The 12,432-nt window shown below is 34.3% G+C and overlaps 3 protein-coding genes across 4 annotated transcripts in view; 1 reads left to right on the top strand and 2 right to left on the bottom strand.

Moving 5' to 3' along the window:
* Positions 1–12,432, bottom strand: part of LOC126780716 (pyruvate dehydrogenase phosphatase regulatory subunit, mitochondrial) — a 236,825-nt gene that overhangs the window by 58,093 nt on the left and 166,300 nt on the right. The window contains exon 17 of one of the 2 annotated variants that reach the window (XM_050505370.1): positions 9,845–9,855. The exons of the other annotated variant lie outside the window; for it this stretch is intronic. The gene's annotated coding sequence lies outside the window, so the exon portion shown is untranslated. Of the gene's footprint in view, positions 1–9,844; positions 9,856–12,432 lie in introns of those variants that run through there. 2 annotated transcript variants of the gene reach the window in all.
* Positions 1,254–1,936, top strand: LOC126780758 (uncharacterized). Its single transcript, XM_050505431.1, has one exon. The coding sequence runs from the start codon at positions 1,289–1,291 to the stop codon at positions 1,751–1,753; it is 465 nt and encodes a 154-aa protein (XP_050361388.1). The 5' UTR covers positions 1,254–1,288; the 3' UTR covers positions 1,754–1,936.
* On the bottom strand, positions 2,620–10,640 carry LOC126780738 (uncharacterized). The gene is made up of 5 exons (XM_050505411.1): positions 10,513–10,640; positions 6,683–7,424; positions 6,178–6,325; positions 5,234–5,386; positions 2,620–4,246 (listed from the first exon to the last, which is right to left on the bottom strand). Exons 2-5 carry the CDS (start codon positions 7,408–7,410, stop codon positions 4,130–4,132), a joined length of 1,146 nt encoding a protein of 381 aa, XP_050361368.1. The 5' UTR covers positions 7,411–7,424; positions 10,513–10,640; the 3' UTR covers positions 2,620–4,129.

A 12,432-nucleotide genomic window follows, 5' to 3' on the forward strand; every position in this document is an offset into this window, starting at 1 on the left:
ATTGAAAATAATAAACCACTTTGTACTAAGTGTTAAAATGTCTCAATTCATTTAAAAGTATTCTGCTTATATAGTCCTGATATCTTTGAGAAAGTAAATATATACATAGATACAGTACGCCTCAAGGGTCCGTTCACACAGACCGGCTCGGAGAGGAGAGCAGATTTTTATCACGTTGGAAACAGTGTTTTGAGTGATTGTAGTAAAGTTTATTTTTGCATTTGCACCTTTTTTGTCATTAAAAATGCCTGAACGCGCTTCGTGTGAAGTAATAAAAGGAGCCGACCGGCTCCGCTTGCGTGCTCTTTCTCGCTCGCACCCGCTTTCAGATCTCTTCCAGCCGGTCGATGTGAAATAGTTGGCGGCTCCGCTCCGGCCAATTCCAAGCGTATACGACCCGGTCTGTGTGAAAAGAAAAAAGCAGGCCGATGCTCTCCGAGCCGGTCTGTGTGAACGGACCCTCAAGGCTACTCTCAGTATGTCGGCTGCGGCAATACCGGATAAATCTGTAACAAACAACACGCAAATAGGAGGATAGTTAGATACACAAGACAAAATACACTAAGTATCTTTAAAGCATGACGTTATTTAATTTTTAACGTCGTAAGCAGTTCAATGTATTGGTTCCGTGCACATATGTCCTATGTGGAACACAAGACACCTAAGGGACTATGGCCATGACATTGATGTTATTATAAATCCGTATACTACCTGATACTTAACTGATTGCGAGACTATATTTTGGCACGATATCGTGTTACTAAACTAACAGCTGGTGCAATAATAGTATTACTTTTTTTCAAAATTTACAGTTTCCTTTTCGATGAATAATTACATTTTTCAAACATAAATGCAATATTTTCAATCCCTAATACACTTTGAGTTATTCCTTATAATTTTGAAATTCACCATTCATATTCCGTATTCTTTAACATATACTTGTTCTTATATCGAATACAACTATCTACCATATCGATATGTGATATGACAAATAATTATAAAACCATAATTATATAAAAAACAGAGCACGAACATTTTTACTAGGATAACTATTTTCTTAGGAAAATGAAAAAAAAATTGTTACCTGCTGTTAATTAGATTTTTCTAGTAAATCAATAATCGCACTGAAACAAACTTACCTCGTTTGCAAAAATAGGTACATAATGATTTATTTTTAACACAAAAACTATCTGCCTTCATACCCTTATCAGATGTTCATTGTTCTAAAACAATAGGCATCAGGTGGTGGTATCGAATATTATTTAGTCAACTTTTGAGCATTAGGTAGATGGAGCTAATTACGTTGCTACTTCTCTTAAACTATGCCGAAACGAGACTCTTTTGCGAAAAAACAAAAATGCCTCTTGAATTGGGTCAGTGGCAGAATCATTTGAAGCATATGGACTCAGCCGTCGTTGAAAATCGCCCAGTTACAATAAACGAAGGTCAGGTATATGTTTATGAAAATGACTTTCCTGGTTATATCATAAAATATATACACGTTGATAATGTAGCTATAAAATCTTGTGGAGCAAGTGCAACTATCAAAAAAGGTGGCATAGGTACATCTTCCGTCCTGATAGTGTTACATGCAGAGACGAACGAGGAGATACGCTCAGTGATTGACATATGGGGTACGAAATATTTTGAAAAAATCACTAAATCCCTTCCCGTAGATAAAAATCTGGGGAATTTAAAATCTCTGTACCTATTCAAAGATTTACGAACGGTTAACCACAACAATGGATTCTAAAGTCGAAAAGTAATTTACAATAAGAGAAAGACTAAGAAAGTTGTTAAAACAGTAAAATTAAAACGCATTGAAAATATTCCGGTAAAAATTAAGAAAGCGATGCCAAACTTAATTTAAAAATAAATGGTTTCATAGAAAATAAAATTGATATGTAAATATTGTAAAGAAACCTAATAAAAATATGAACCTACATTTAAATATACGTCCATTTTATTATAACCCTTTAAGATTTAAGTAGTTTGTAAGCTTGTCGGATTAGAGGACTTATAATATTAAAATTAGCAAACGATGTCGCTTAACTGCAACATCACATAGGATCCTAGCATATAACATTTTATAAAACAAATATGTTAACTCGTTGAACTTCACGAACTGTTAGACCTCGTAATATGCACCAAATAATAGGTACATATTCAGATACATTTCACATTATCATGTGCATTTAGTCTATGTACGTTGGAGTATGAGGTAACCTCTGCCCATAAACACAACACGTAATTAATAAATAAACCATACCATGTCTATGCGTCACCATCTATTTAATCGAAGATATTACACTTTCCTTGCTAGACCTTTTATTACACTGGCTTACTGACACATCTGCCCGGAACTCGACAATAATAATAATTAAAAGTATCCATATTAAGCGCTAGAACAATTGTTTTAACCGACTTCACATGCAGAAGATTCTATATTCGACGTGTGATTTTTTAAATAGTATATGATCCACCTACAAAAACGTCTTTGTACAAACATTACAATATTTGTACAATATTTTTTTCTAAAAAGAAAAACAATTCGAGATTGTTTGCGGTTTAAATTTAGAATAACAATTACAAGCGAATAAAACACTGATTAAGGTTTGTGTGAAGGTTAATTTATTTTAAATTATATTTAAAACTCACAGTTAGTTTAAACTCTTAATACTAGGAGTAATATGTTGTAGTCTTATTTCTAAAGTTATGTATAATTAAAAAGAATATGTACTTCTAAAACAATAAAAAATCCAAAAAAACTTCGTCTATTATAGTACGTATTATAAACACATTGCTGACTAGAAAACGTGAATGATTTTGTTTGAATTAACAACACAATTAATTTGTGACTATAAATTTAATTTCATTAATACTTTTTTATTTGTTACCATATATGGAATCAAAAATATAATAATTTTATTAAAAAATATAATAAATATATTTATTGAAACTTGCGAGATTTTTGCTTGACATCACAGAGATATTTATATTTAACATACAGCTTAAAATATTGTATTACTTAAAAGTCTACACAATTCTTTCGTGGTACTGAAATACTAAGCAAAAATACTGTAGTAAAGATAATTATTTATTCTTTAAGTTATATGTGTATAACTTAAAGAAGGCAATATCAGTTGATAAAGTATAAATATATAAAAATACGAAATATTTCTGTCTGATGGTTTACATCTTGCTATGTATATGTTATTCACATAAAAGCAAACATACATTACTCTTCAATATGTTTAAAATTTTAATATAAAACGAAGGCTAAGGAATAAAAGTGAAATTGCAATTACTATAGAAGTTATTTGAAAGTATGGATAAAATTTATTATGTAATAGCAAATTTCGTGTTACGCGGTATTTAAAGGTCAATTTAATTCTAAAACATATATTAATAACTAAATTGTATCAATCTTTTCGTTTTCCTATATGCGCTCTTGATGGACGGCAAGAAACAAACAGAATTTTAGATTTTATAAAAAAAAAAATATGCTAAAAATTATAAGCTCATACATATTATAATCATTTTTGTTGTAATAATGTTACATTGCATGTTTTTATAAGACATGAAAAGGTGATTTACAAACGTTATGTACCTTAGATCTATCAACTATTAAACTACAATTAATATTTATTCATAAAAACAGTTCGTGACATTGATAATTGAGTTGTAACTATACCCTAAGCGTAAAAATTAAGTTTCTCACACATTTAGTGACGAAACATACATGATCAAGAAGAACTACAAACAATCGGTATATATATTCCTTTAATATGTTTGTATTGGTAAATAACCGACATTGGTTATTTAGTCTTACTTTTAAAAACATGTCATTTTAACATTGCCTTTTTAATCTAAACGTAAAATTTAAATAAATTCTTTTTTGATATGTGAAAACAATTTAACAAATTTATGATAAAAATTATAAAAATCTTGATTAATATTTAATTCATGTGAAAATAATTAAAAAAAAAAAAAAGTTATATCTTTGGATTGAGACACGATTAAAACACCATCGTATACTTTGCGTTTTCAATCCACCGACGTAATAATTCAAATAATCTTAAATAAACCTAAATACAAACTTTGGTCAAGAGCTTCAAATTGAAATAATTCAATCAACGTTGTGAAATTTGAGTATGGCACGACCTTTTATTTCGGAATTGCAAAGTTTTCTCACAACTTCTTGGGCTTCCTCTGCAGGGTAAACTGAGTGCGGCGGCGGCTCGATCTGAGAATAATAAAAATAATATTATATTTTATCTAAAACTGTATGATAAATCTTTCAATGACATAACAAAGCACACATGAAACAGCAAACATATTCATAATCTATTATTAAACATCACATCACTCTACGTCACTCAAAGTATATCCTTATACATTAATTAACATAAGTATGGAAATTATTTTTTTTCACGAAAATAATTACCCAATATGTTGTTTTACAATATTGGAATTTGTTTTAGAGTCTTGGTAATTATATGATGTTTAAAAACTAATCGATATTTTATCATAAATCGTTATGATAGATTAATTAGTAATCAGATTATAAGAAACAGCAGTAAATAAAACGATTTAAAAAATCGTGCAAATAAGCAATGTATTTAGAGATAATAATTTAAATGTAATAAGCATACAATAAACGACAAGCTTGCGGGTCAAACCTTCGAATTTAATTGTAACAGTACCCCGGAAATGGTTAAGTTGAAATTTTGCACACATTATCAAAATGTATAAGATACAAGCTGTTGTACTAAATTTTCGAATAAAATTTAGTTCGTTTTATTACATGAATCAAATAAAAGCTTGTGGAAATTAAACTTATTTTTATATTAGAAAAACAATTTTTACTTTTTTTTTTATAGAATAGGAAGATGGACGAGCATATGGGCCACCTGATGGTAAGTGGTCACCAAACGCCCTTAGACATTGGCATTGTAAGAAATGTCAACCATCGCTTATAGCCAATGCGCCACCAACCTTGGGAACTAAGATTTTATGTCCCTTGTGCCTGTAATTACACTGGCTCGCTCACCCTTCAAACCGGAACACAACAATATCAAGTATTACTGTTTTGCGGTAGAATATCTGATGAGTGGGTGGTACCTACCCAGACGAGCTTGCACAAAGCCCTACCAACAGTACCACTTAGTACTACTACTACTTTAAATTTTTTTTTATTAAAGTATTTAATTAATTAAAATTGTTTACGCACCTCCCCTTTTGCAACCAATTGTACCAGCTCCTGAAGTTGTTCAATACTTCCATTGGGAACAATCACAATGTTTACATTCATATCTTCGGCTTTCTTTGCAAACTTTGGCAGTAACTTTTCGCCAACCTCTTCTGTTACGAGCGCCATCCCGCCCTTAAGATAATATTATATTATATCGAATACCGACAAACACAAAAATATATATGTGTATTCATAGCCATAGGAGTAAGGAGACAAAAATAACTGTGACCTTAAATTAACATGACTTCTTTAGTCGAGATCTAATATATTCCATGATATTCTATGATAATCATTACGGATTCGTGAAAAAATGGCGTCTCGAATGTCGTGTAAGTTTTAATCGAAGTGTTCGAAATATAGTTAAAGTTGATGCAAGTTGCTAAGTGGAAAACTGTTGTATTATAAGTAAAATACATGAATGAATTATTGTTTTCAGCCAATAGGATAGCATGGCTAGTATGTAAATCTAAGGTTCGTTTATCACTAATCTGAGATCTTTAGAATGTATGAAAAAGAGAAAATATTTATTTAACAAATCTAAGAAAAGAACTAAGTTGCTTATTAACTAAGTTGCTTTTTTTATATATTTAAGCTTGTATGATATATGTTACGAACTGATGATTTATATCCATACTTATTAAAAACAAAGTGTCCCGCCGCGTCTGTCTATCTAAACGCTATAAACTCAAAAACTACCCAACGAATTTTCCTACAGTTTCCACTAATGGACGGAATGATTAATTTAGCTTTTGTCTAAGCTGGCTGAAATATGATTATGTAAGATGCCGGAAAAGATCATGTCGACTGGGGAGTTTTAATTGCGTGCGCCTCTTAAATCAATAGAGTTATATGCATTTATTATAAAACTACTCTACTGCTACTATAAGCTCTTCTTCAAGAAAATATATTTCCAAAAGTCTCACCGGAGCAAGGCACTGCAACGAGCGATGCAGCGAGCGGGAGGTCGTCCCAAAGTTAAGAACAATGTCGACAAGCCCGCCGCAGGCGTCTACGGTGCGCTCTATCAGCTGTTTCTCGTACAGGTCCTCAGACCACTGCACTACCTTTATTCTATAACATGATAAAATGATTATGTTCACGAATTAAAAAATAAATTCCGTGCCTCAGAGGTCATTCTGTTTCTCATTAAGTGTATTGTGGCACCTTAAAATTAAAGTAAAATATTTTATGCAGTCCCCAAATAAACGACTCTAAAGTCTCTCTAACTTATCTTTAAAGTTATCCCGTTTAAAGGTATGGTTTTAACATTGAGCCAATGACATTTATATATATAAGTCAATACAATCATCCGTCAATTAAAGATCACGTAATTTCAATTGGTTTCAAAATAAACGATATATTCTTGAAATAGAACGAATGTTTTTATAAAACAACCCATTACTTTATGCGATTCAAGCCGATACTTACTCTTCGTCTTCTTTGGCTAAGACAATCCCTTCGTCTTTCAAAGTTGCAACTGATATGCGAATGCGGCTATGGTATGGCAATTGTTTAAAGTAGTGAGAAGCAATACGCAATGCCCAAAGCGCTAGACCACCAGTTCCCACAATCAACACCGTCGCTTTGTCCTTTTTGTTCGGTCCATCCAAAATTTTGTTCAAACATTCGCGTACCGTTTGTACTGTGTTCGTTGCCAGCAACGCGCCTGTCGGCAACATTGCCGCAATACTAAGTGGTAACTCATCTGGTACGGGTACTAAGCATTTAAAATCTGGCACAACAATATAATCAGCATATCCATGTGGCACACCTTCATATGGATATAAAACAATTCTTGTGCCTACTGTTATACCTTCAGTGCATTCTGCAGCTTTCCCAATGGCATCCACTATACCGGCTACTTCATACCCTGGAAAAAGGGCTCCGTCACGCAGGCCAACATGGGCTGGTGTAGGTGTATGTATTCCAAAGCTTTCCATCTCTCCAGTCAAACTTCCAATTGATGAAACCGAAGACGTACTGCATACTGAAGCAGAACGAGTCCGATTGGCTCGATAGCAAGCACCTGCGTAAACTACTCGAATCCTTGCGCCGTACATGGGCACGTCTGGCACGGGCACGTCGAAACTGAACACGCACTCTTTAAGAGTAGGTCCAGGGGACTCAATAGAGACCTGTCTGCAAAGTTTACTCATGTTTGACGTTTTTTCTGAAACCAAAATCATTATTAAAACAATACTATTTTACACTATAATTATCACACGCAGTGATAAGTTAGTATATAACGATATGAAGTAATTTATACATATCCTGTCCCTGTCCAACTTGTAAGTCATTCATTAATAGAAAAAATGTTGTTGCAGACATTGTTAGCAGTAATAATTTATTAAGTAAATTAATTTTGAAAATGAACCAACCAACTTATACAGTCAGTGCAGTGTTTTTGATGTTATGTAATTATTATACAATAAAATTATATATATATAAATAAAACATTTAGAAATAAGATAATTCTTTTGCGCAACCTAATTAATATCATTTCTGACAATTTAAATTATAAAATTTGGAGGGTAGATAAACTTCTATGTTTCTATATTGGATCCACACCACGGTGAGAGGTAAACAAGGGCGTTTTGAAAGTAAACTAGTTTGTTGTGAGTTTATTCTACGTGATACTGAACGATATCATTCGAAAGTTCTACACACCATGGAAAACAAGTAACATTGTATATATTCCATATTTATTAATAATTGCACTACTTATCAGAGGCACATGGGTGACGTAGGCCACCGGCTACGGCCTCGTGGTCCGAGGGCAGCGGAGGTTTATGCTTTATTTAAAAACGTGACCGCACCGAAAAACTTTACTCGTCATGAATCGATATTATTATTGACGAAATATGTTTTTATTTAGTTTAGGCAGAGGGCCTTGCAAAATGTATCTTGCCCACATCAAATTTAGGTCTTGCTCCGCCACTGCTACTTATATATGCTTTACTAATGTTCCTTAATGGAATTTTAGTTTCTATTGTCAGGGGTAAACGTATCTGTTATTTTCACTTTTATAGTCATTACTGCTGGAACGAAACAAAATTATAATGAATGTTTTCGTAATCTGTTGTGTCAACTTTAGATTGTACTAATTGTTTGTTAATTTTTATGTACATTAGTGTTAAAATATGATAAGGAAAATTTTATTTAATAAATATAATATTTGCTCAAATGAAATGGTAGTATTAGACATGGAAATGGCATGGGCACAAATGTAATTATTAAGTTAACTTTTTTGTTATTGATGAAGCTTTGGTCTAAAGTCATAATGATTCTATTTGCATTAAAAAGTAATGCAAATTTCTTGCAAAAATACCAAAAATTAATATATTATATAAATGGAGACACGTGATATATGAAATCTGAATCTCAACTGATTTCAAATATGCGAGAAACACATACCTATGGATTCATAGAAATAAAAAGGGTAGGGTAGGGTAGGGACCAATCCTCGGCCAAATATGAGATAGCCATACTCCTACTGAATTGTAATAAGTAATTATTATACTTATATTTTTACATATGAAATCTATATTTAATATGGAATTTTAGATTATTTTAGAGATTTATATTTTATATTCAAAATATTAACAAAAAGCTACCTTAAAAATAAAATTCATTTATTTTTAATAGCTTCATAATAGATTAGCATGTCAACACGATATTATATTTTATTTTACTTTATATCTTTAGAGTGTTTTCAGACAATTTTGTTACACTTTTCCTTACTATATTATGCCATGCTCTCGTGCACTATCAGAAATATCCTATAGAAGTAGCCACTATAGAGTTAGCCCACACTTTATATATATATATATATATATACATATATATATTTTTTATAGAATAGGAAGGCGGACGAGCATATGGGCCACCTAATGGTAAGTGGTCACCAACACCCTTAGACATTGGCATTATAAGAAATGTTAACCATCGCTTAAATCACCAATGCGCCACCAACCTTGGGAACTAAGATGTTATGTCCCTTGTCCCTGTAATTACACTGGCTCACTCACCCTTCAAACCGGAACACAACAATACCAAGTACTGCTGTTTTGCGGTAGAATATCTGATGAGTGGGTGGTACCTACCCAGACGAGCTTGCACAAAGCTCTACCACCAGTGATATAGTACTAATAAACACACTGTTAAAATATTTATTGGATATGGATATTAATATAAGGTTTTTTCTCAGTTTTAACAATGGAATTATAACATAACACTTGACCGCTATTATGTGTCCATTCAAATCAATTAACTTGCAAGTCATTACTAATAATGATCAAATGTAGATTATTTCTCCCAAACTGTTTTTTTCTACTAAGTAAGCTTAATTTCTTGGTTATACACTTACACACATTCAGCCTAGATTATTTGCCAATATCACATGACATGTAGAATATTTCCAAACATTATGTCTTATACTAAAACAATTTAAAATATTGTAACTACATGAACCTATCTTACTGATGGATAGCATACCTGTCTCATTTTTGCTTCCATCCACAGACTTGAACTTGGTCCTAAACTTGTTCAGTAGACTCGCAATGCAATTTGAACTAATTAAATGCAATAATTCTACATTGACTCTTGAGTAGGAAAATAAATGCTAGATTTAAAGTCTTTTAGAAACATAAGTATCTACCCGAACTTTTAAAATAAATTGCAGTAGTAGTGTAGGTCAATTTTTATCAGTGTTGAGGAACAATATTAACTTCAAATAAAACCATCTAAAAATCATGATTCAAAGCAAAACCATTTTATAGCTTAATATTTTTATATTAAATTAATAATATTTATTATATTTAAAAATAAGTTAGTACATATATTATTTTGAATTAAAAATAGTCCTTCTAATAATATTATTCTTAGCATCTTGGCTGTTAACAAGCTATTACAGTGCGTTTTGAACAACACACTCAAAGTAAACAAGGACAATGAACGAGTAATGACAATCAATAACTGGAACACACATTCGACTGAGAAACTAAATATATTATATAAACTGTTATGACCTTTCTTAAACGTGAAGGTCATACCGAATAAATAAAAAAAACATTGAGGGGACCACTGCCTTCAGGAAATTATAGTAAGCGGTTAAAAAAATCTAAAAATATCGCAGACATAACATTCTAAAGTTCAATCATTATATTATTTCTTATACATTGCTATAATGAATTGTTAGTCTAACAACAACAATAGTATAATGTTAAGCGAATTGATAGTCGAAATTGCATAAAACTTACATTTTCTAAAGATTATTGGTTTCCGATAAGAGGCGAAAACTACAGACGTCGTAAACGATTAAGTATATCGTTTTATTTTTATACAAGAAATAATAATATAACCACTTGACAGATTACGAAAGCATAGACTCTAGGAGAAAATGTGCCAGAATATAAAAAAGAGTAAAATACAAAGATAAACTACTCTGTGGTGAATGTCTACTGTTTACGTTTTAGAAAATTAAATAATCATTTATCTTTTCTTTATTGGAACACGCGGGAAACGTGTGACTTCAAACCGCTTTGTAATTTTGAAAAAGAATATAACATAATACAAGTTTAATATATTCGCCCAAAAAATAAATTAAAGAGGAGTTCAGCTGCCCCCTCCCCTTCCCTGGATTTTGTATGCATAGGCATGCTGAAAGACTTAAGACGTAGGTGGGCTTCGGGAACTGTTTGACCAGTGTCTTTCCAGCGAGCAGTTGGAAGGAGGGCAAGTTAGTCCTGCTGCCAAAGTAGCGGCGTTCGTTGCACTCTTCTTCTGCATACAGGCCAACTGTGCTGCTAAATGAGACAAGCAGACTTCGAGAAGATTCTTGCTGCCCGTCTTATGCAGCACCTCGAAGAGGTGGGGCTGGGTCTCAGAGGAATTACGGGTTCAAGGTGGGTCGATCAACCATAGATACCCTGGACGCCCTGAATACTCGGACCATGGAAGCGGTGGCCCGAGGGGACGTGGTCCTTACGGTATCGCTGGACATAACAAATGCCTTTATCTGTCCTCTCTTCGAGACTATAAGCGATTCACTCCAATACCACGTGGCACACCTCTGGCAACGGGTCCTCTTGGAGGGCGATGGGTGACTTCTCCGGCATCGGGTAGACTGCAGTGTTCCACAGCGGTCTGTTATCGGCCCAATACTCTGGAACGTCTGCTTCGACTGGCTCCTGCAATAATCCGTCCTTCCCTGGATGGTGGTGTTATGTTACGCGGATAATAGTCTCATTACGTGTAACCGTAATGAGACTGTATAAGGCAGAATTTTCAGGAGGCGGTCTGCCTGGCCGAAGTTACAACGTCACTCATGGTGGACCGGATAGTAATATTAAACTTGAGGGTCTTGTTTTTAGAGATGGCTAAAAACAAGACCCTCTTATTCCACGGTCCACGTTGGATCTATCCTCGAGGGGTGCGTATGATTTGTACAGGTGCCCAGATGAGGTATCTGGGCCTGATCCTGGACAGAAGATGGAGCTTCAGGCAGATCTTTGTCCAACTGGGCCCGAAGTTCATCAATGCTGCTGCCTCCTTGAGCCACCTCCTACCCAATGTAGGAGTGCCAGAATCACCATGCCTATATGCTGATGTGGTATGCTCCATAGTACTGTATAGTGCACCCTTATGGGTGGACCCTCTTACCGCTCGTATTAAGGCTCTTCTACGGAGATCGCAGAGTCATAGCGGTGCGAGCGAAATGAGGTTACGTGCGGAGTCGTGAACAGCGGTGACACTTCTCGTGAGCGATCCACCCTGGGAACTCCAGGCCGAGGCTCGCGGAAGTATACCGGTTCCGGGTGGAAGCCAGGGCGAGTGACGACCGTCCAGGGTCAGCCGAGGTGGGACGAATCAGGTTTCTAGGTTCACAAGCCTTGATTCGCAGATGGGAGGTATCCATCAACAAGCCTGGCGACAGTGAAAGCGATCCGTCCCCCCTTGAGTCGCTGGGTAGCAAAAAGAAGAGGCTCACTAACGTTCAAGTTAACGCAGGTGCTTACCGGACATGGCTGTTTCAGTAAGCGAGGCGAATTGCACGAGATGTCGAGGCGGGAGGTATCATCCTCCTGCCACGATTGTGGTTCGCAACTGGACATAGCTCACCACAGCCTGATGGAGTGTGCTGTTTGGGGATCTCAGAGGCATTGCATTAAGTTTTTATA

The sequence above is a fragment of the Nymphalis io genome, chromosome Z (assembly GCF_905147045.1).
Source record: "Nymphalis io chromosome Z, ilAglIoxx1.1, whole genome shotgun sequence".
Classification (NCBI taxonomy): Eukaryota; Metazoa; Arthropoda; class Insecta; order Lepidoptera; family Nymphalidae; genus Nymphalis; species Nymphalis io.

Bases quoted from the DNA above. Each gene is read 5' to 3' on its own strand.
- LOC126780758 (XM_050505431.1), top strand. From the start codon at position 1,289: ATGGAGCTAATTACGTTGCTACTTCTCTTAAACTATGCCGAAACGAGA.
- LOC126780738 (XM_050505411.1), bottom strand. From the start codon at position 7,410: ATGAGTAAACTTTGCAGACAGGTCTCTATTGAGTCCCCTGGACCTACT. The intron at 6,326-6,682 runs GTAAGTATCGGC...ATCATGTTATAG, and splicing joins TTAGCCAAAGAAGACGAAGA to AATAAAGGTAGTGCAGTGGT. The intron at 4,247-5,233 runs GTGCGTAAACAA...TATTATTCTCAG, and splicing joins AATTGGTTGCAAAAGGGGAG to ATCGAGCCGCCGCCGCACTC.